This window comes from Varanus komodoensis, unplaced genomic scaffold (assembly GCF_004798865.1).
Source record: "Varanus komodoensis strain SLA01 unplaced genomic scaffold, ASM479886v1 scaffold1, whole genome shotgun sequence".
Lineage (NCBI taxonomy): Eukaryota > Metazoa > Chordata > Lepidosauria > Squamata > Varanidae > Varanus > Varanus komodoensis.
The window spans coordinates 86,881,101-86,904,864 of NW_025335268.1; the positions used below are offsets into that span (position 1 = coordinate 86,881,101).

A 23,764-nucleotide genomic window follows, 5' to 3' on the forward strand; every position below is an offset into this window, starting at 1 on the left:
AATGACCTCTATACTGAAGAACACGGACCTGAAATGTGGATCATCCACATGCCATTCTACACTTCAGGAAACCAAGAGGCAATAATCACCAAATTTCAGTACTCTGAACAATCTGAAGTACAATTTTGACATAACTGTGACACAAAGCTTTAGACATTTTCCGAAGAATATGATGGTAAAATTATTACTTTATGCATTATAAATCAAAGGGAACTGCATCATTTTAACTTGCAGATTTATGTTAACTACTGAGAGGTCTGTTAATTGTGCGCTCTTCAGCTATTGATTGGGGATTAAAAAGGTATGTTTTTTCAGTGTTGGTGAAATTAAATATAGAAACAGGAAAATTTCTTTCTACACATTAGATCTTTGATCACTGCCTGTAAAATTAAAAGTATAATTTAACTGGATAAATGATGCTAATTAAAGGAGGGGAATACATTTATGTAATTAAAATTAAGGGACTATCTAATGTGTGTGGATAATGTAATTACAGCAGGCTTCTTGATATGTAACCACTTCAACTTCATTTTCTTCTTCCTCTGAGTCTTCTTCTATAGCTATTAAACCTGTTTATTAAAAAAAAACTTCTAGAGACCTTTTCAACACTACCATATATTCTCTGCCATTTCATTCATGATCTTCCTCCTCCTCTGTTAATTGTTTTGCAAACCTCCTGTGCTTGGCCAGCAGCTGTTCAAATGTGGTATTCTGCACTTCCTAACTTCCAGAGAAAAAAGCAAGGTTGAGGTCAAAGTCTATCTGGGAAAAACATGGAAAGCCTTTCTCAGCCTGATGCCCTCAAGAAGAATTGGACTACAACTGTGGTCACCCAGTCATCATGACTAATAACCATGGTGGTTTCTGCTGCTGAATGGGAATAGGCCAACACATCTGGAGGGCACCAGGTTGGGCAAAACTAGTATGGAGACTCCCTCTATTTACTGGATGGCCAGATTTCTATTACCATAGATCCAGTTATACAGAAACGTATCCCAAAAACTTGTGAAATAGCTTGGACATTAAATTCCACACTATGAACAATTGGCCTTTTCACAGCAGGGCCCCCTCAACGTGACTGTAAAAAGATAATCCAAAGCTAAAATCTTTATACTGCTGTATTTTCTATCAAAAGATTGACATGAATAAGTACCAAATTCCAAATATGCAATACCAAATTACCATAAACAAGAGTTTATAGAGTAACCAAGAAAATTCAGACATGATATATCTACTCGTAAGCATAAATGTTGCCCTTCATGAGGTCTCATTAGCTAAGGTAGGCCTAGTTAACGGCCCTCTTCTGACTACCATTTCTCACTTGAACCTTTAGCACATAACCACAGAGAATGCCACAGGATGCATGTGTGTTCCTCCCTCTTACCTCACCCTAAGTCATATTCCTAATATTCTGTCTTGGATTCCTTGTGTGTTCACCTGTTCTTACTGTCTCAGGTGTTAAATTATGGCTGGGCCAGATGTGAAGGTTCACTTCCCTGGAAGTCAAGTCCCAGGTCAAGTTCCCAGGCCGTCAGCTTTATACTATGATACTACAATAAAGGAGTCTAAATCAGCCCTCTTTAATTTCAAATCCCACCTGCAACCCTCAATGTTAAGAACCTTGGTAGTTCATGGGCCAATCTCTACAATGATGAAGAAAATGCCATCTGAACATTTTCAAGGGCTTTTAAACCCATTCTTTCTTTGTATGTTCCAAGGTTAAGCCTTCACAGTGGAAACATGTTAGGGTTGAGCTCTGGCCCAAATTGAACTTTGGCCAGTCTTGCCTTTGGAGAACATATCTCTGGAAATATATCTCTGAACCTCCGACTTGGTATAACTGTTTTCAGTGGAATTGTATTGATGCTAAGTATGTGTTCAGCAGTAGTTATCTAAGGATAATATATGATATATCTTGGGAGTGAGACTAAATCTGAACTTGTGAACTCTACACAGTGAACCACATACATTACAGTGGCACCGGATGTGTATGCAGGTCTTTTAATGCACTTTCAAAGATCCTGGCAAATACTTTTAAAGTATTTCAGCATCATTAGATCATATACTTGCTATATACGAACTTTAAACTTCTTACCTGGTCATTCTCCTCTTCATCACTGCTCAACTTGAGATCATCTTCTAACATTCTGGAAAAATAATGAAAGACCTAATTTAGTATAATGCAGACCACAAGTGGGGAAGTGTCAGACTGGTGGAATCTACTTTTCTTTATTCTAAGGAATCCATCAACTGGAGCCTACTGCAAAAGACATACACTGGATTGGAAAAATTCTGAACCCAGAATTTGAGTAACAGAACTTGAAATTAAAGACTTTCCACACAAAAATCCACTCCATCTCACCCCACACATTATTCATAGCAGTGTGTGAGGGGAGTGTGTGTGAGTGTCATTGTGTGGTGGCTACTGAGACCCTGAAATACTTGGCTATCTACTAAAAATAACTAGATATCAGGCAGTAGGTTCAGATCTGTCTTCAGCTGATGCCTGATCTAGACCATGAATGTCTCTTAATCGCAAAGCAGAAGAGTTCTGCTCGATCAGATCAAGCATTCAGTTTCTCATACTGGACAACTGAAAGTCTCAAGGGATCCCACAAAATGCAGAGAATGGAGGCAACAGCTTTTTCTCTTGGTTCCATTTCAGCCATAGGAATTCAGCAGCATACTATCTTTCAACCTGAAGGTTTCATATAGCCATAATAAGTAGTAGCCACTGGCAGACATATCCCCTAAAGTCCAATAGCGCTGTAAAAGGATCAGTGTTATGGCATTTTCTAGTTCCTACAGGTGAGCTATAATTCTTAGGAAGCAAGCAATTAACTGATAATTTATTCATTTCTGAAAATGTATTTATTTATTTACATATATTTATAGGTGATCTATAATTGCTGAGGCATTCCTAGGCACCTTACAATAAATGCGAAAGTATTCTATACTATCAATGGAACTTGCGTTATGGGACATCATCTGTGGCAGAATTCTGACTCTATCCAAGCTGTAGAATGAACTGCAACCATTTTCTCTATGGAAATATCCTAGTGAAAAATCCTATAATTCAACTACTTGCAAACATGTTCCAATACTCTTAGGAGTCTTGTATCATATACTGTATACTTCTATCTTTATTTTGTTGCAGAGATTAAATTAATACCAATTTAGGCAGCAAGCCTAACACATATACGTAAGGAATAAACTACAGTGGAACTTACTTTTGAGAAAACATGACAGAACAGCACTAAACTATATAATTAAAAGGTATTAAATAAATAATATTGAAAAATATGTAAACTGGATTTCTTGAGTACTTATCTGTATATGCAAATATAGGAAAACATTGAATCGAGCAAATTGTATTGCCCTTTTGTTCAAAATATGGTATGTGTGATACTGTATGCATATACACCAGCATACTGTCCCTCAACCTAGAGGTCCCATATAGCCACTGAGGACTAGAAGCTATTGAGAAGCTACTGCTAGGATATTATGATTGTTTTACAGCTTACTGTGCTGCTGTTTATTATATTGTATTTTATTCTTCTAAATATTTGTATTTTATGTTCTTAATCTCTGGAAGAAATTTTTGTTTTGATATGCATCCAGTCATCTCTGCCTTATGGTGACCCTATGAATGAAAGCTCTCCAAATAGTTATATCCATGACAGCCCTGCTTAGCTCTTCCAAATTCAAGGCTGTAGATTCCCTTATGGAATCAAACCATCTCATATTTGGTCTTTCTTTTCTTCTACTGCCTGCAACTTTCCCTAGCATGATCGTCTTCTCCAGTGAGTCATGCCTTCTCATGAGGTGTTCTAAGTATGACAGCCTCAGTCTTGTCACTTTTGCTTCTAAGGAAAGCTCTGGCTTAATTTGATCTAGGACAAACTTGTTCATCTTTTTGTAAGTGCATGGTATTTGCAAAGCTCTGCTCCAGCACCATGTTACAAACACATCGATTTTCTTCCTGTCAACTTTCTTCACTGACCAGCTTTCACATACATATATAGTGGGGGAATTACAAGCAGATAAATACCTAAAATGGGCCACTCAGAGAACATTAGTTATTGAGCAGACTACAGATCTACTAAATAAATAAAATTGGAGTACAACTTCCATCAGCCCCAGACAGCATTCCTAGAATCATCAAAGTTGCAGTCTAGAAAGTTCCCTACTCCTACAATACAATAGCAAACAAAGGTGCAATCTATTCAAAGCTTCCAATGTTAATCTTTTGTAAATTCGAAAAGAGGATTAATTCATTGCTGCGATTGTATACACTCCTTTGTGCATCACTTCATACCCATGTATGACTGGAGAGCTGTGCACAAATGGGCTCTTAAAAATTCTTCACTTTGTCAGTGAAGGAATAGGTAGGGAGATCATTTTACTACATTTCTTCAGGTGGAAAGAGGTTCTCTAACTGTTCGTCAGTGCTGGGTTCATCATTAATAATGTCTAAGCAATGAGGCAGCCTCTTTCCTTAGTCTCAAGGTTTCTACTGGTGTTGCTGCAGGCAGCTGTCTTGGCAGCCTATCCAAACTTAGCTCATTCTCTGTCAGAACTGCTGACCTAGTATTCTTCTCGGACATGGTCAAGGGAGAATGTGTTCCCCCAGCAAAGAATGATAGAGAATAGTCAGAAAGTTCTGTAAAATTGCCTCAATTTTCTGAGGTAAGTAACCTCACAAATTTTCTCATAAAATGCTGAGAATTGTCAGCTTTGGTTTAATTGTGGAAATTTGATTGTCTTTTCCCACATTTTCAATGCAAGACATGTACATAATATGTGGCCAGCTGGGAGAGAACTAATCCTTGTGACCTCTTCTGATGCTTCTGAAGAATCTTCCATTTTTAGTTAATTTACTTCTGAACATGGGAGGTGTTAGGGCAGGAGTACCAGGGACCTGGGCCTGGATCCAGGATCTCTCAGCTGTGCCTCTGTATCTTTGTAGCTGCCAAGTATCTTAACAGCAGCCTGCTTCTTTCCTCTGGACTGAGTAGCTGCACAGTTCCTAAGAGACCTTAGGACTCAGTCATGTAGCATGATGGCGCCAGCCTTTTAAACTGTCACCTTTTCTTCCACAGTCTGTTCATTAAGTCTGGAGTCCAAAACTGCCTAACAGCACCACTGTCACTTGGGTTTCTCAGACTGTGCCCAGCTCTAGAGAGAGCTGTCCACCAGTTTGTTACTATGGTATTGCGCCTGTGCCCTGGGCCACTGTAGGCAGCAAAGCCCTGACAAGAGAAAGCACAGCTGCATTGGCTCCTCAAGTGCCGAATGGAGTGACAGACCCCTTTCTCATCTACTGATTTCTCCAGGCTAGTCCAGGCTCCTTCCTTTGGGTAGAAACAGGAGTGAGACTCTTCCAGTACCTACACAGTTATCTTTTCAATACCAAATTAAGACCTTTTTGTTTTCCCACGACCTTCAATAACTTTTTAACTGACTTTATGGCTTTTGGCTATTGTTATTCTTGCTGCTTTTAATCTTTTGTTACATTCATATTACATCATGTTATTATTATGATAATATTACATCATGTTATTATTATGATGCTGTATATAAGATGTGCTGTGGTAAATTTTATTTCAAGGGTGGGATAAAGTGACACAGGGACAAGCACCAATGCATGCTGAATAACAGCTGAAAAAAGAGCTGAAAACAAATGCACCCATGAGCATAGTAATCACCTACACATTGTACGTAGATCTTAATAGTATTACTACTAATATCACTAATAATAATCCCATTAGATGGAACTCCACTGTTGGTATTTTATGAGGTTTATATGCATTACAATTGTCATTTATATCGGCTAGCATCACTAAATATTGACTAGAACATTTTTTAGAATCTGTTGTTTAGTGTGAAGGAAACCATCTGCTGGAAAGATCAAGAAAATGTCCCTCCAATACATTACGATTAATCTCTAGGAACCATTAAAACAGAATTGCATTCTTTTATCATATAATAAAAGGTATCTGTGTTGTACAACATACTTTCATGAATAATGGGTGAACACATGCTTCGGTCTTTGTTAATGAAGTTAAATTTATTGCTGTTATCCTTTCCTGCTGACATAACAGGTGGTCAGACTTGTCTGATGCATAGCTATATCCAAAGTATGCCTTTCATTTAGGGTAACCAGTTCACACAGTTATTAGGGAAACTGCTGCTTTCAACTAGCTGTGAGAACAATGAAAAAGTTTCAGTGCTAGAAATCACATGCACACTTTTCTCTCTCTAAAAGGACTTTATTACCTATTCTGAAATCATATTGCTTATTTTGTAGAAACAAGCAAACCCAAAAAAGCCAAATGGTATTTGTAAACTAACAAAGGCAACTGGAAGAGTAGTCAGCACACTGCGTCCACTGAATATGCTTAGTCCTAAAGGGACTTTTTTGTCCCATATACGCCAACCTTAAGTTTTATTTATTGTATTTATTTAAAACGTACAGGTCTCTTTTAAGGTTAGAAATAATCCCAGGATGGCTTCCACTAGTAAACATAAAAATACAAATAATAATATACTTCAAAGAAATCAACCATTAATAAAACCCAGCAAAAATACAAACATCTATCCCATTACATTTAAAATCCAGTAAATAATTACAAGTTAAAGCCAGTTCAAATAACCATCACATATAAAAACGGCAGAGTAAGGTCTCTTTGAAGACCTGCACTGACCAGATAGCAATGCATTCCACATATGTGGAACCAGTGCCTCTCCCTTGTGGCCACCAACAGGTTAGCTCATAGGTGGGGCTTTGCCCGTTGATCTTAACAGGTGTATAGTCTCATACAGGTGAAGGAAGTTCTTCAAGGAACCTGGTTATGAACTCGATGAGCCACCTAAGCTTCCCAGTTAGTGTACAGTCTGGGAGAACACCCAATCTGCACATTCCCCTTTCAGTGGGAATGCAACTCTGTTAGAGATATACTGCAAATCTCAATCCAATACAGGCAATTTCCTATCATCGGCATGTCCATCTTGTCTGAATTAAGCCTTAATTTCTTCACCTTCACCTACTATTTACTAATTTAAGGATTCTACAACCTCTTTTTTTCAGCAGATAGCAATCATAGCTACTGCTGAGTATTAACCATGTATTGATGGCACTTCAGCCAACAACTTCATGTATATGCTAAAAAACACAGGGGACAAGATGGAAACTTGCCATGTCTCCATCCCCTGGCTCCATCCCAATTATTTGGGGGTTTCCTTTGCTTTTGTCCCATTCTCCTCCCCACCTCAGGTCAAACAAGGTGGTATGTCTCTCTCAGAAGGCTTAATTCTTGAAGGAAGAATCTTAAGCAAAACTATAGAGGTACAGTGGATTTTGGGACCCTCCTTTTGCCTTTGCCCTCACCTAACACTGGAATCTGGACCCTGGAAGTGTCTCCAAGGTACAATTTTTTTCACTCCCCAAAGAGGTCCGCCTGGCACCGTCGTTACTGGTTTTTCGGCGCCAGGTAAAGACCTTTTTATTTAAACATCATTTCAATTGTTAAAACATATGATCTGGCCTGGGCAACTTCTTCTTCCTTCTCTTTCTCCTCCTATATTTTTATTTTATACTGATAATTTTAATTTTGTATTTGTAAATCAATGTATTTTTTGTATTTTTATATTTAATGGTAATCTATTATGTACTATTGTATTTCAATGTATTTTATCATGTTGTAAGCCGCCCTGAGGTTTCGGCAAGGGGCGGCATAGAAATGTTATAATAATAATAAAATAATAATAATTTTCCCCCTAGGTTGAAAGAATTCTGCACTGCTGCAATAGGCCAATGGTCATGTTATGTTCTGGGCGAGCTTAAGGATTTCTGTAATGAATCTCTTTGCCCCACACTCTCTTTCTCAAACTTAGGAATTGGTAAGGGTAGGCAAGGAGGGAAAATACCTGAAAACGGTCAGGGTGTTGCCAACTAGCAAACAGAACATGGACTATGAATTGCACCCTCAACAGAGGAAAGGCTCTGACTTTGGAGTTTTCCATCTAACCAACACTCTGCAGGCAAGAACCAGGTAGGCCAGGAATGCGACCAAGAGGCCTACAGCCATCTGTTCCTCTACCTATGTTATTTTCAGTGGATGGGTACTTAACTGCCCTGAGAGTAGGGACAAGGATGTGGATCCATCAGATCCCTGTCTCTCCTCTCCCCTTCCTGCCCACTGTTCTATCCCTGGTTCTTTCTCACTCACCCCTTTCTGAGGTTGTAACCTCTGCTTCTGCCAGACATGGGGTAGGAGAGGGAAAACCCTGTTTGTATTTATGCTCCTGAAGTTGTAGATCTGTTAACAGGCTTGGGAATTAGGGGAAGTCTGTAATGTCTTATAGCTCCTGGGAAATCCTCCTTGGTAATGCAGGATTGCTGTGCTTAAACAGGTCTGTTATGAAAACAAGTTTTGGCAATCTGGGGTACCTATATATCATTAATATATTATATTTGCACAACCCCTTTCATAAGCATATTTCTAAATCTAAATATTCAGTTCTCTGTAAAATACCCAGGGGTCCACCCTGTCAAATTTTGTAAAATTTTCAGCTCACTCTGAACTTAGCATAATATTTAAAGATTCTGCTCATTAAATCTTGGCAGAAACATTTTGGCCATGAAAAATCTATGGTTTTCTATATGTACTACTCATGCGTAACATGTGGTTTTAAAATAAAACCAAGTTAAACCTCAGTGCAGAAACAAATTAGAATTCCCCAAATTCTGATTATTAGAGAGAAAGTCAGGGTGCAGGGAAAGTGAAATAATGTTTCCACAGCTCAAGTCTTCATCTTTTGATAGGATGGCTGTGGACAGTGCAGATCATTTCTTAAACCGGACAGATTTAGTGTTCAAATCCAGAACATAAAAGAGATCTACAACATAATCCCCCTTCAGGATTAAAGAAGCAACTTTATATAGACCAAAGAACAATGTTCACTTACCAGAATACTATTTTCTGCATTAGCGTAAATATTCCCATCCATCAAAGAGCCTGCCAAAATTTCAAGACTAATCACTTACTGCCATCACAGGAGGAAATAGGTTTAAGCTATAAAGTGTTTAAGTGAGTGACTGTTTACCAATTCACATTTTGCCTCCTTTGGTTCCATTTGGTTCCATCCCAGCTTCTAGTGATTAATAGCTATTTTGGTAAGTTTATATTTCTTCAATTTCTCATAAGAGTCTGCTGCTGTCTTTTGAAAATATTACTTAATTTTTAAACATGAAGGTCAGTGGGAGAACATAACCTATGCCACTGTTTTGCATAACATGTGCCATACTATATTATAAATTTCAGTGGCGTTTACACTCCCCAGGTGTAAACTTCCAGCCTGCTGGAAGTGCAGTATCTCATTGCTTGCCATGCTTCTTTTAAGGCTTTATCTTTTCTTATTTCAAAATAGTTTGTTTCCTAAACCAGTATCATGGCTTCAATTTTTAAAGCATAGGTACAGCTAAATAAAATTAAAAGGAAGTAGAAGACATATACTCATGGTACACACTTTTATCATTTACACAGCATCATTTTTTTTCTTTCAGAGACAGATATAGTTCTTCATTCAAAGACTTTAGTCTTCCTAGCCTGACATCCTCCAAAAGATGGGAGTGATAGTACCACGAATTTAGGTGACATCATGCTGGGGAAAGTTGTCCTACAACAGGGAGCAGAAATGGGAAATTTCAGGCCTGGGGGTCATACCCAGCAATCCTGGAGTGCCAGTCCCAGATGGTCATCCATCCTTCTGTAGGCCTCACCTTTATCCCAACCGTTTTTGGTTGATTCCTGGCTTTTATACATTTTCTTCATTACAAGAGGCTGAAATGTCTTTCCTATAGCTTAGTTACTAGCAATTCAAACCTTAAGATAGAATGTGCTGTTACCTTTGATCCCAACCCTCCAGCCTCACCCACCAGAAGAACTTTATCCCAGAGCTTTTCCAAAATTAAAGCCAGCTCTTGGGCGGAAAAAGATCCCATGTCCCTGGCGTACAGTGATGCAAGGAAGGAGATAAAAATGGGGAGAAATGAAAGTTACAGGCAAACAGTATGGTGGCATTTCATACAATATAAATTTCCAGGGGTGGATGTTTTTGCTGTAGCAAAAACAACAAAGAGTATTGCTGCATTTGACAGAACACATTATTTATTCTGTTGTAAGTATTCATGGGCATTGTTGAACTTCATTATACATGTCTGCATTGGATACAGTGCACAAAAAGGCTTCAGCCAGAATAAATACATATATACTCTTTGCCGAATTTGCTTGGACAAATTGTTGAGTTTCTTCTTTCTTTTTAATGTGCAGTGGAAAAAGAAATCAAGTGATATCGATCTTATAGGAGAAAGAGATCTTTGAGAGTGTGGACAGAGGATATATGCTGACGGGAATGGCATTTTTGAGTAGATTTGACCAAGTGAAGATTTAGGAGATCCTAGGTGGTAGGCTAAAAACAATGGCTTCAGACACAAAACAATAAAAGCCAAAACACAGTGTGAAGCATAGCTTTGGAGACACTTGGCAGCACAAGGAACAAGGAGTTTATGCTGAGTGAAAAGTGGCAGCGGGGGGGCGGGGGGAATCAGTGAAAGAAAGAGGCTTAAAGTAATCAAAATGTAATGGCTTTAGCAGCTGTGTTTTGAAGGGAGATCAGACAAAGAATGGATGGAGAGAAAAAGGGAGTGTGAGAAAGGGGACAGGGAGGGAGGGAGGGAGAAGGAGAGATGGATGCTGAAGTTGTTTGCACAGGAAACGACCTCAGCATAAATCAGGGGTGTTGCAATATGGTAAAGAAATAGCTTGCGACTATATTTTGTACCTTTTCATCTCCAATCTCTCTCTCTACCTGTTTAGACTACCATTCTGTGCTGGAGGGTCTTTGGAGTAAAAGAACAGCTTTTGTTATTTTGTTTTGTAAAACACCATGATATTTTATATATTATAAATAGTCCTTTAGATAGGTGTTTAAGACCTAAACACATGAATTCTGTGTTAAAAGCAAAGAATAAAAGAATTTAGGAAGAATTTGACAAATGACTTCAACACATGTTACATGTTTGTATTTAATCATTTAAGCCAAGCACTGGGGCCAACTATATATAGTAGGTTTTGAAAAGGTAAATTGTTTAAATTAATTGAACAATGATATTGCTCATTATTAAAAAAGCAGAAATGAACCAAAATAAATCTGCTTTTCACTAAAATTCCTGCAGTGACACTAGGCAGCGCAACTAAAATTTGAGCATAATACATGCTACTTGCTAAAATAAGCTATCATCTGAAACAAATGGGTCCCAAATATTGAAATACCCAAAAGCTCCAAACATTTTGCCTCATTCTGTCAATCAGTCTTTATGTGTCTGGGGAATATGAACCAATTAGTTAATTATGTGTTATGTGCATAAAGCAATACTGCTTTCAGTGGACGGTTGGATTCTACAGAGGAACACCTGTAGGGAGGCAAGGCAATCCCAATCCAGTACTTTCATGAACACTTACAGTGCAATCCTATACAGTGTAACGTCCACTGACTTCAATGAGTTCTTCCCAGCCGCTTCACGGAAGAAAGAGTTATTTGTATCAGGATGGTGAGGTAGGTAATTTTGGCAGTGGTAGTGGGGAAAAACCTGTGAGAGACCATATGCAGCCCCTTCCCTGTAAGCCGGGTACCCCTGGTATATAGGACTGCAGATTTAATTGGCTATTTCAGACAGCAATGCCTTTGACTACACTGGAATTTCTAAATATTCATGCAGAATTAGAATGCTTTCTTAACTGCAATCATATTCTACAATATATTCAATCAAAATTGTATGCCAGAAAAACAAGAAATCAAAAACAGCAAGCAAATGAGAGGCACCAACACACAAACAAGAAAAGTAGGCCAGGAGAGAGATGACCAATGACTAATGGCTTCTTTGGAATGGTACAAAAATAACTCCCTCTCCCTCTCTCTCTCTGTATGTAGAGGTGTCATGTGTGTGCCTTGGATACTAATGCCAACAAGAAAAGGGAAGGGGAGTTGCGATGGACTTAGAATAAGGGAGGGGCAGACTACAAGCCATCCATTTCGAATGTTAGATCTTCACCGGTCCTTTTGGAGGCCCATAGTGCATTTAGGAGCCTTAATGCAGGGATCCCTTGGCTTTTTTTAAAAGAGCTATGTCCACATTTGGGAATTTGAGACAGTGCTATGAGCACTACCAAAAAATAGCTCCCACAGAGCATGTGGCTAGTTACATAATAGATGCCATGAAGCATGGCTAGTCAAAAGCAAGATAGAGAGGAGGCTGTGGAGGTGGAGGGGGCCAGCATGGTTAGAATTTGGGAGGGTGAATGGGCAGAGAGGAGAGAAAGAGCAAATCTAGAAAGGGAGTCAAAGAGGGCGAACAGTAAAGGGAGGGAAATGAGGCTAAAGTTTGGGAGTGAGGAGACATAGAACAAGGGGGAAAGATCTGTGTGGGCAGAAGATTGGCCAGAGCTGGCATGGAATTCTTTCCTTCTCTGCCTGTCCACCAACAGATGATTTATGGAAACAGGAAGAAGAACCTGGCACCTCAAGGTTTTTATTAATAATAATTTTTAAAAGGGGCAGGGAGTGAACAGCTTTGTGGCACTCTTGGAAGTAACTATAGGCACTATAGTGCTCCTAGACACCATGTTGGGCATCGCTGGCCTGTTGTTTTGGAATCTAGTGACATTGGTACAATATGCTTGAGGAATCTACTCATAACCTAGATCGGATACACAAAGCTACCGTGTTCTACAAATATTTGTTTTTCAGTTTTTAATCATTCCTGCCAATTTGCTAAACATTTCAATATTATCCTTAAGAGCACAAGTTTTATTCAGCATTTGCTAGGGCCAAAAAGACTGAATAATGCACAGGCTCAATTAATTAATTCATCAGATATTAAAATTGTGGCTCTTTAACAAGATTTTAATTGATGTTCTCCCCTGTCAAAGAGTGTTCAGCCCTGAGGTCATTTTGAACAATCTATTTAAGGCTCTTGATTCAAGCAAATTCATTATGAGAGTTGTTTAAACAACAAATTAATTCCATAGGATTCATTTCAGAAGCAATGTTATAGTTACTGTGTTGAGAGACTATAATAAACAAGCCAATTAACTGACACTTAAAATAAGATACTGATTCTGCAAAACCCCTGTATACTGTATATAGCAAAAGCTACTCAAGTTTGATGTTTTTAATAGGCTCAATTTCTTCTGTAAATAAATGGTTCTTTGGACAATGCACATGATTATAAATTGTATCACATGTTAAAATTAATAATAGAATAGGCTCCATATGATCAGACATTCATCTCACACACTTGAATAAATGGGAAAAATTTCTTACAATAAAACTACACTGCATTATTATTAATGGCAGGGAAGTTCATACTCCAATTGGATGGTTTGGAAGGGGATTTTCATTAGGACCATGATACAGGATAAAAGTGTTAGCTGATCCCTCCACCCCTATGGTCGCACTTCCAGCGGTGAATATTATTGTATGCTGTTTGGTCTTAATTTAAGGCTGATGGAGGCATTGAAAAGAGAAAGGGGACATAACATGCTTTGTAAAGCATGTTAAATTCCTAATTCAGGGGAGAAAAGAAACTAGAATACATACCACCATAAGATAAATTCTCAGAATAGCAGAGAAGAGTTGATAATAAAATCCTGAATGGGAAAACTGAAATTATGCCCTAAGAAGTTTTTAAATACTATGCATTGTGTGGTAGACACAAAGAAATGCAGGAGAATCATTTTTGGGGAAGGGAGTTGAGAATCTCAGAAATTTCCTCTGCTTTCTCCTCTGTCAGTATATCCCCTATGTACTGATAATTGGTGAAAATGTAAAGATGACAGGAAAAAACATCTGAAACTACCACAGAAAGCAGTTGGTAGTTAGCATTTTTGTCACTGCTGGTTAGGGCGGTACTGATTTTATTTAATATATTCCATATTTTCCTTTTTCTACAGATTGTCAAGCATCCTTCATTCCATTGTCTGTGCATTGATAGAATTGGATTCCGTGGCCCCTGTCTTCAGAAACATATGCAAAAAAAGATTACCACAATTTACATAACCTTTGCTGCATGTAACATTTTGCAGGTGAATTCATTTGAATCTGTTTCAGATTTCTCCTAAAAGGAACTACTGCTAATTGCTTTCATCCTGATAAATGTCTGAATGCATCATAACTATTGGTCTCTGTAAAAGCAGAATGTATTTCTTTGGATTGATGCAGCATTTTAGTAGCATACAATCTGTCTCACCTATATATAAGGGCAGCCTTCATAATGTTAGGAGTTCACATCCATAACTTGTACTTGCAGAATAAATTATGCTAATAGCAGGAACACAGGGTATATAAAGTTACCTTATAGAAAATAAAACCATTGGACCATCTAACTTGGTATTGTGTACACAGACAGTAGCTTTCTGAGCTTCCCAGCAGGAGTTTTCCTCAGCTTTTTACAGAGATGCCAAGAACTACTCTACTTAAGACCTTCCACATACAAAATGTGTGTTCTGCCATTGATTTCTGGTCCTTCCTCAAGGAAGACATTTAATTATGTGGCTTCCACTGCAATAAACATATTTTCCTTCCATTGAAATAATGGCTTCGAAGTCATACCATTGTTACAAGTTCCATAGAAACTATTTTACTCTGAATTGTTTTGAAGCAGGATACAGGAGAAGGCAATCCTTCATATAATCTAGTTCAAAGCCAAGACGTTCTTCAAAAGTTAAACCCATTTTTAAAATGTCGACCTGAAATAGAATGCGTACTAGGACTAGGCAAGGCAATGGCTTTATATATTTAAAATACCTAGTTCTAGTAGAATTTTGCACTTTCTAGACTGATTTAAAGGTGGCCCAATGTACAAAACATTGCAATAATATGAACAGAAATATACTAAAGCATGGGTAACCGTGGACATACCATTTGAATTGAAACTGCTATGTGTGAAAGCTGGCATATCTGCTAAAGCTAATGAAAGGTACTTTGACCTACAGCAACTACCTGAGTCTCCTATGCAAATGTTTAAACAAAAAGGACTTCCAAACTACAAAGCTTGGACACCCCATCAACTTCTTTCAGATCAGGTTACACCTTCACCTGAGTTGACAAACCAATCACAAATACTTATGTCATCTGGATGGGATCTTGTTCACCATCATTTAGTCTGTTACTGCACCCAAGCTCTGATTCAGGATGTTCTCAGTCTCACCTACATCTGACAGAAAAGACAGTCGAAGACAGATGTCATCCACATACTGGTGATAGTTCTTTGGATTACTTCTGTCAGGGGTTTTATATTCATTAAAACATCATGGGAGAAAGAATAGATCTCTGCAAACCCCTAAAGCACAAGTACTAAGGGATCAAGAAATATCCCTCACAGAGTCAGGTGGAACCAGTCCTCCAATTTGGAGTGAACCATCACTAAGAAAGAGAATGAACATATTTTGTACACAATTCCAAGTCTGTCAAAAATTATGGTAGTTAATTTATTTCAGAACTCTTATTTAGTGCTTCTTCTATTCAATTTGTGATGCAATGAATCTTGACAAAAGGAATCGGTGACTAAAATTTCATCAATCACTTTGTAAGATTTCTTACTAGGTGGATTCAGTAGTTTGCCTAATATGGTGGTACCTTGGCTCACGAACTTAATCCATTCCACGATCAAATACCCACATAAGGTTCAACGTAAATAGGGTTAATCCATTCTGTAAATATTTTTTTAATCACAGGGAAGATGGGCGTGATGGCCATCTCCCTCTCCCACAAGCATGACCGTGACTGCACCTGTGCAGGGAAGATGGGCACAATTGCGATCGTCACCCAATGCAGAGTTCGCGACCTGAGTCAAAATTTGCCCGAAATTTCTGTTCGTGAACCAATTTGGTCATGAACTGAAGCATTCGTGAGCTGAGGTACCACTGTACTTCTTTTCTATCTTGAACTGGTTATAAATCCAAGTACCTTATTCTAAAAGGCCCATTTCCAGTCTTGATACTTCAAAACAACAACAAAAGCAGTAATTCATTATTTTAATAGAGAACACCAAAGAATTATCCACCATCTTCTACATGAAAGGGTTTGTTTTTGTTACGGGAGGCCTTAACCCAGTTTACTTGTTTAATAATACACATTTTAAAACACCTGTCAAGATCATAATCAACTCAGCATCTACAGAAGAATTGTAACTTATAAGAAGTACCACATTAAAAATAGGGTCAAAATCTATGCTAACAGAAGCATTACTAAGCCCCACTGGTAACAGTGAAGAAGTTAACATGTGTTTAAAACATGCACATGTATAATGAACCAAAATAAGTATCTAACCGAAGGTCCATGTTTAATACAAAGCCTACACTTTTGAAATAGTGAAACTGTTATGCTAACTTATAAAGACTCTTACTCTGAAGAAGAGCCATTCCAGTTGTGGCTCATCAAATCAAAGGCTACTGTATTTACTTGCAACAGCATTTTAACCAATCAAAGCAGCTATCTTTTGCTATACTTACAGATAAATAGCTTTTGTCAAATTTAAGAGCAGAGACAGATACAATGTATTGTAAGAGCTTGTCTTGTTAGATAGAAGTTATCTATTGAAATATATTAAGTGAAAAACAGATACATTGGAAACTATTAACTGGTCACAGCTGAATGATACAATTATATGATGGTTAAAATCACTTTTCTTGACTTTTGGAATTCAGAATAATTAATAAGCTTATAAAATATACATTCTGTCAAATACGAAAGGTGTATTTAAATTATCTGACTTTCAGGAAAATTTTAAAAGTGAACTTAGAGAAACAACACTGAAAACCTTTGCAATTAAGAGAAAAACAAAATGTATTCTAAAATCTTTCAAGCCTGGCTGAGACTCATTGCTCACATTTTAACAAGATCTGCATTAAACTCAGACAACTGGAAAACCCTGGCTCACATTCATCCTAAAGAGACTGCGAAACAGACTTTTTCCATATTAAGACCTCAGACTTAAAGGGTTTTTTGTTTTCTTGGCTGCTTCCCTCACACCCCTTTTGGCCTGCAAAGTGCTATTTATTTGAATTGGATAAATGCTAGAATGTATTATCTTCTGTCCCATGCATTATGAGGGTTTTTGTCCATTTTAATTAAAAACTACAGCTATGGTTTTTCTACTGAAATCACTTTCAAATAAAGCAATTGACTGTGTGATTGCAGTTATGTGTTTATTGCCCCACATACAGTGGTAAATCCCAAATATTGTGGTAAGTCTGGGACAAGTTTTCCCACAGACAGATTTCCAAATGCACAGAACTCAGAGTATTTCTGCAGTTATTTTTACCTCAGATAACTAACACTCAAGTATAAACTCAAAGCAAAACTAGCTTAAGGATCCTAGAATTAGATATGAAAACATAGGCACATGAGAATGAATAGAATTCCACAAAACTGGCTTTCTGCCATCATCATCACTTGAAAATGCACACTAAGTTATCTCAGTGCCATACTCTCTGTTTTTAATAGGCATAGGGAGGCTGAGGCAAAGACGCGATTCCTAATACCACCTCCCACCTATGCTGAAGTTTTCTCATCCAGAAAAGGTGCAGCAAGGGCTCAGTGCACTAGTTTACTTTGGTTTCATAGACGAAGAGGAGGAAGAGGAGGAGGGAATTAAAAACAACAACAGATAGAGACTACACAGCCATCTTGTGAAATGATAAATACCCTTTTGATCTAAATCTCTCTCACACACATGGACATACAAATGTCCACACTGTGCTCTCAATATTTGGGTGAGTTTTCACTCTTTTTATAGCCCACTCAATGGTTAAGAAATTTTGGACCAGCCCAGGAGAATCTAGGTTGTAACTCTCTCTGGGTCACACCAAACGTGTGTTAAGCACATGCATGCTGGTCCAATTCTATAACAGTGGGGGTGGGATTAACTTTTGATGCTAAAAGGAGTATGTGAGAACAGGAAACCTATTGTTCTTCGACTGCCCCTACTTTCCTTCCTATGTTTTGCTGTTTTAATCCTACTTTCCCCAGTGGCTAATTTTACACATTTACTACACTGCCCAATATATTTACTACACTGTGGAAGCTCTCTGGGTGGTTAAATAATTTATGCACACCAATAAAAATTTTGGTGACAGATTCAGTCTGTGGGAAATAGCAGGGGGAGATAAGAGGGTATGGGTGTTGCATCCATCCCCACATGCCCTTTAAAGGAACTCAAGTTGGCTTACAAAATTCTACTCCTGGAAGAAAGAGGCAATGAGTGAGGAAGAGTTCATACATGCAGCACTGTTTCTGAGTGGCAGCCACACATGCATTTTATGTATTTGTGCAGAGCTCTTCACAGCCATGCCTTCTGGGATGCCATATCCAGGGCTTCAGGCTGAAACCTCATAATCTGAAGCTGCTTCTGCAAGGTGTTTCAGCTCGTGTACAGTACATACTTCATGTAGTTTGCACTGGTGTTGCTTGCCAGATTGCCAGGGCCACAGAACTCCTTGGCCTGACAAGCCAAACATCTCAGTCTTAGCCTCTCTCATGTACAATATAGATACAGCAGCAGCAGCAGCAACCACGGTAAGTAATACCCGTGGTTCTTATCAGGAATGTTGAGAGGGAATTTTGAGAGCATTCTAGAAAGTCTAGCATTGCTATATTATTCAGCAGACAGAAATAGACATTGAAATCTATTTCAAATTATTTCTACGTTACAGTATAGGTGTAAAAATTAAAAGGAGGTTTAAGATTCTATCCTAATCCTTCCTGCTTACAAAAATCTTTCATCTTGCCTGAAACTTCAGTACAAAATTTACATTTCTCTGTTCCCACTATCAATTCAAAGATAAAAGAACCATTTCCAGAAACAAAATGAATTCTGCTTTCACCTTACACTCTAATGGATTTACAATCTGAATGAAAACATTTATTTCCTGTGGCTTTTTCATCTCAGAAGTAGGTTACTGTTTTTTCATATTAAATGGGATTTTGATTAAGACTGCATCCTCTGGAAAACAGTCATTGAAAAGAGAAATAAAAACAATAAACTATACTATCTTATCTTTATGTATCCTTAAATATTCCATTTATAACATTTATGCAATCATCCTATCTTTGTTTCACCCAAGTACAAATTGACAACCTTTCATAATAACACACTACAAACTGTATTGCAGAATTAATGAAAGCAAAACATTTTCCAAATAAGTTAATCTGCAAAATTTAAACAATAGTTTCTCCTTTTGGTGTCCACCGGCACACTACACTACAAAATACATCCAAAAATTTGTGCTGAAATACTCATACTCATTTGTTCACATGTTGTATTTACAAGCAGTGCACCTGACAAACCAGAACAGTCACTGAGAAGTGAACCGTGGGTTCTCACTCCAGCTCATTAGGGAGAGACAAGCCAGAAATACTGGTCCACATGTCACACTGAACAAACCAGGCACAGTTCTGTGGGTGGCTGAGGTAGCATTCAAGTAGCATTTAAGAACATGTATATCAATTCTAAGACAGGTTCCCCTGAAACTATGGCTTATCAGGACAAGTGAAAAGAACTATTCTGTATCAGATTTGGAAAATAGTGCATTTAATGCAAAGAGACTCGTATTTCAAAATATACTTGTGTGCTCCACTATTATTGTATATGTCTTTATGCATAGTGATGTCCCATTTTTCAATGTTTGGCGATTAACAACAGCATACAATAATAAATAGATTCTGCTCTTGAGATCAGTATTCTTAGGAAGAAGCTACTATAGTTTATTTTCTCAGTAAAATGAGGTAGCATGTGTGTCACATATGTGCAAGTCTATTTGATGAGTGGATTTCTGTGAAGGGCATTAATAAATGTATAATACTATCTTTACAATTCCAGCAATCCTTCATCAACACCAAGAGACCACAATAATATTTGACAGGTCAGGAGGTTAATATTTCTCAAGTCATGCCAAAAATAAACAGATGGAAACAGTACAATGAAGTTAGCAATTTTGTGCCAGCTATTTTGTTCAAGGATAAATATAGACTTTAGCCTACAGTTTGCAAGACCTCATCACTCCAAGAAACACTGACTTCATTCATTATAGGCATTTTGTTATGTTCTCTAGGGACAGAGGTGTGTGGGAATCCCACATGCAGATATTAAAAGAAATTACTTATGTATCATCCAGGTGCGTAAGGAAAATAAGCCCCAGAGATTCTTAACCCTTTTGCCTTCTGCCCTGCCCACCTGTAGAATGAGTCTCTTCACAAGCTTCTCCAATACTGAATTGGGTCCAGGGGCTGATACAGCCATTGCCCTAAGGTGAAGGTGCAAGTGCTTACATGTGGGCTTTCTTCTCAGTGCCAACAACATCACATCTGCATGACAATGCTTTTGAAACTTTAGAAAACAGATTATGGTGCAGTTTTTAAAAAAGAATAGTGAACTAGAGCATAAGGCTCCATAGGAAAAACTTGCCTTATCAGATGGACCTATAAAACAGACCTATTTGGTAGCATCTTTTTGAATCCAGGTATTTGATCCAGTTGGTTATTGCCTATGCAAGTTCATGGCACATCACACCTTTCTAACTTTAAGGTAAACTTAATTTTCCTCTGGCATGGGATAAATGTGATGTCATCAAATTATGAGGTGGAATCAGGCATGAAGTTATATCATTAGGTATGTCCACTCAGTATGGACGTATGGAAGAACTGGGTCCAAAGGACTCAATCACCTAGAAGTTATACCCTGGAGGCTACTAGAAATCTATCTGCAGAAGGAGGAAACTATATTATTTATCTCCTAAGCTGTAATTTCCCAAGACATCTAACAGAAGTAGATGCCAGAGGACTACGATTTTTTTTCTTCCCATTTCCTGTCTGTTTTGTAGCAATGGTGTAACCTAGGCAGAAGGTAGCTGATTACCTGCTTTTCAGAAGGATGTAAATGTTCCACTTATGAATGGAATCTTCCTGATTCAGAAGGGTAATAAACCTGTCTGTGACGGTAATGTTTGGCAGAAGTAGTAAATCCAATGAAAGAATGAATTATCTGCTATGGCACCTATATATGTTCAGTTTGTGTATGGAGTCTCAGATATGCAGAAACAAAATTAACTTGCTCCTTTGAGTTGAAACCAAGGTCACCATGACTTCAATCAATTACTATTCATACTTTTAACATATCATTTTTATACTTTCAGGGAGATGGGGATCCTTAGAGTTTCTTTAGGTGACCTAAAGGAACTGTCAATGGATAACTGATTTTCAGAAATGTCATTGGCTCACATTTGGGCATCAGTAAATCCTCAACTAGTTTCTTAGAAATCTAACTTAAGTGAAGCCTACAAACAAGTCTGTTTTAGCTCAGTAACCTCAGATCTTTTTACAAAATGAATCTGAATAAAAAGAGTGCAAATGTGCACTGTGGAATTAGAAGTGCCCTCTGGATATCCCCTTCTATGTTCCCCTTTATGCCTTCCCTTTCCTTTTCTGTAATGTCTATGTTACCCATTAACCAAAGGCAAGATATGCTACTGTAATAGGATATATTCTCATGAATTATATGGAGCAACTGCTTTCCCTTTCCAGATGAGACTGATTTATTTATCCATAGAAAATTAAGTGTATTAACTTGCCATTTGATGAAAGCAAAAAGTTCTTCAACAAAAATTATGTTCAAGCCAAAGGAGAAAAGGAAAAGGGAAGCATGCAAGCCCAAGGTTTGTTACGGCTCATCCTTGCACCAGTAAAACATGGTTTGACATTACATACAAACCCTCCTATTGTCTTTAGGGCAGATTTTTATCCCCTGTGTCCCACCAAGCAGAATATAGCCCACACAAAACAACCTGACAGGTGAAAGATTTATTTATTTATTGGTGCAAGATTTTGATCCCATTCAGGAAGCAAAAAAGTCAGCGTTCAAGGCAGCCATGCATGATTGGTGGGCTGAATTCAGTATTGACTGATTACAAGTTATAAAGATCTTCTCTTACGCTTTTGTTGTCAAATAAAAGTTGGCCTGTTCCAAATTGCTACAGGAATGAAGAGCAAAACGGCATCACTCTTCCTCTTTGTATTCATGTGCACTTCCTACTTATTTCATCTTGAAACTCTTGACAACGCTCTACTTACAGTGTATTTAACAATACTACTGCAGAACACACTAACCAAACTACAATCTTTTCTCAAGAGCATCTGAAAGCAGTCTTTCTGTTGCTATAGATAGAATGTTTCAATTGCATCCTAGCTCCAGCAACCTTAAAATGTGTGCTGTTAAAATACTGGTGGGCTTATCAGTACTGCAATAATACAAAAAATTAGTAAATATTGCCTATATTATTGTCTAAATCCACCTTAAGTACTATTTATGTATACATTTATAAGCAACAATTTGCTCCAACCAGGGTCTCCAAAGCAACATATAATTAAAACTTAAAACAATTTAAAATGGAACATTTTAAAGCTTTGTGACAATTTCAAAACTTTAAAAATAGATTTCAAACTTTAAACCATTACCAACAGTATAATTAAGAGTAGGAGAGAATCTTAAAAACTAAGCGCGAAGCTAAGACAGTAAAGTGCAAAACTATGCATGTACAGACAGAAAAGGTCCTCCAACACCTAGCAGCCCCCAGTCAGAGAGCTAGCTGGATAATAATGGGAGTTGTTGGATTTCATTGGATTATATCCAAAAATACTAAAAATACACATGTGGCCAAATACCAAACCAAAACCCGACCCCACAAAACATGTACTAGGCCTACCAAATCTGAACAAGGGCTAACCTAACTTCTTTTAAGAGGGAGATCCACAGTGGGAAATTCCATAAAGGAAGTTCTATCTTATGTTTACACCAACCTAATCTTTTTTGTTGGTAGCACATACAGCAGTCCATCCAAAGATGATCTTAAAACTACAAGCAGGTCCTTATGGGATGAGGTAGTCTTTCAAGCACCACCAGCTGGAATTCTGCAGGAAACGGAGTAGCCACACCAAGGTGGAGAAGGGAAGAAAGTATGTAACCCTAAAATATGGTTAACAGCCAGAAAAGCTGATGTACAAACTGATGTAAACTAGTATAATATAGCCAACAACCACTGACCAGAAAATAATCTAGCTAATGTATTTTCCAGATTCTTTCCAAGGACAGCCTCAGATAAAGTGTATTGCAATAACCTAACTGGGAAATTAAGACGTAGACTACTGTGGCCAGATGCCTTCTCCAGGAAGGAGTACAGCTGGTGCACCTGTTAAAGCTGGGCAGAGATAGCCTCGGTCACAACAGCAACCTGATTCTTCAAGAGCAATGCTGGTTCCAGAAGCACCCACAGTGATCTTGATTCTTCAGAGACAGCCTCATCCAATCTAGAACATTCTGTACCTTCAACCCTAGATAGCCTCCTTACTGAGGGAGACTGCACCTGTCCTGTCTCGACTTAGCCCCAGCTTGTCAGTCCACATCCAATTCATCGCTGTTACGTTCATGCAATAGTTCAGGGCTTCTGCAGACTGGATATCATCAGCATAATGGTGAAATCCAGTCTCAAAACTCCAGATGACTTTTCTGAATGGCTTCATATAGATATCAGTATAAGGAGATAAAACAGAATCCTGAAGAACCATAAACAGGAAATTTGGCTTATTTGAATTTGTGAGATTTTCTATCCCCATCCAGTGATTGGAAACAAGAAAAGTTGAGGTTTTCCGT

General features: G+C 38.0%; 1 protein-coding gene across 1 annotated transcript in view; it reads right to left on the bottom strand.

Moving 5' to 3' along the window:
- AFF3 (AF4/FMR2 family member 3) overlaps window positions 1-23,764 on the bottom strand; it is a 266,117-nt gene that overhangs the window by 93,487 nt on the left and 148,866 nt on the right. Inside the window, 1 exon segment of the mRNA XM_044431098.1 lies at window positions 2,096-2,147. Coding sequence (XP_044287033.1) covers window positions 2,096-2,147 — 52 coding nt within the window.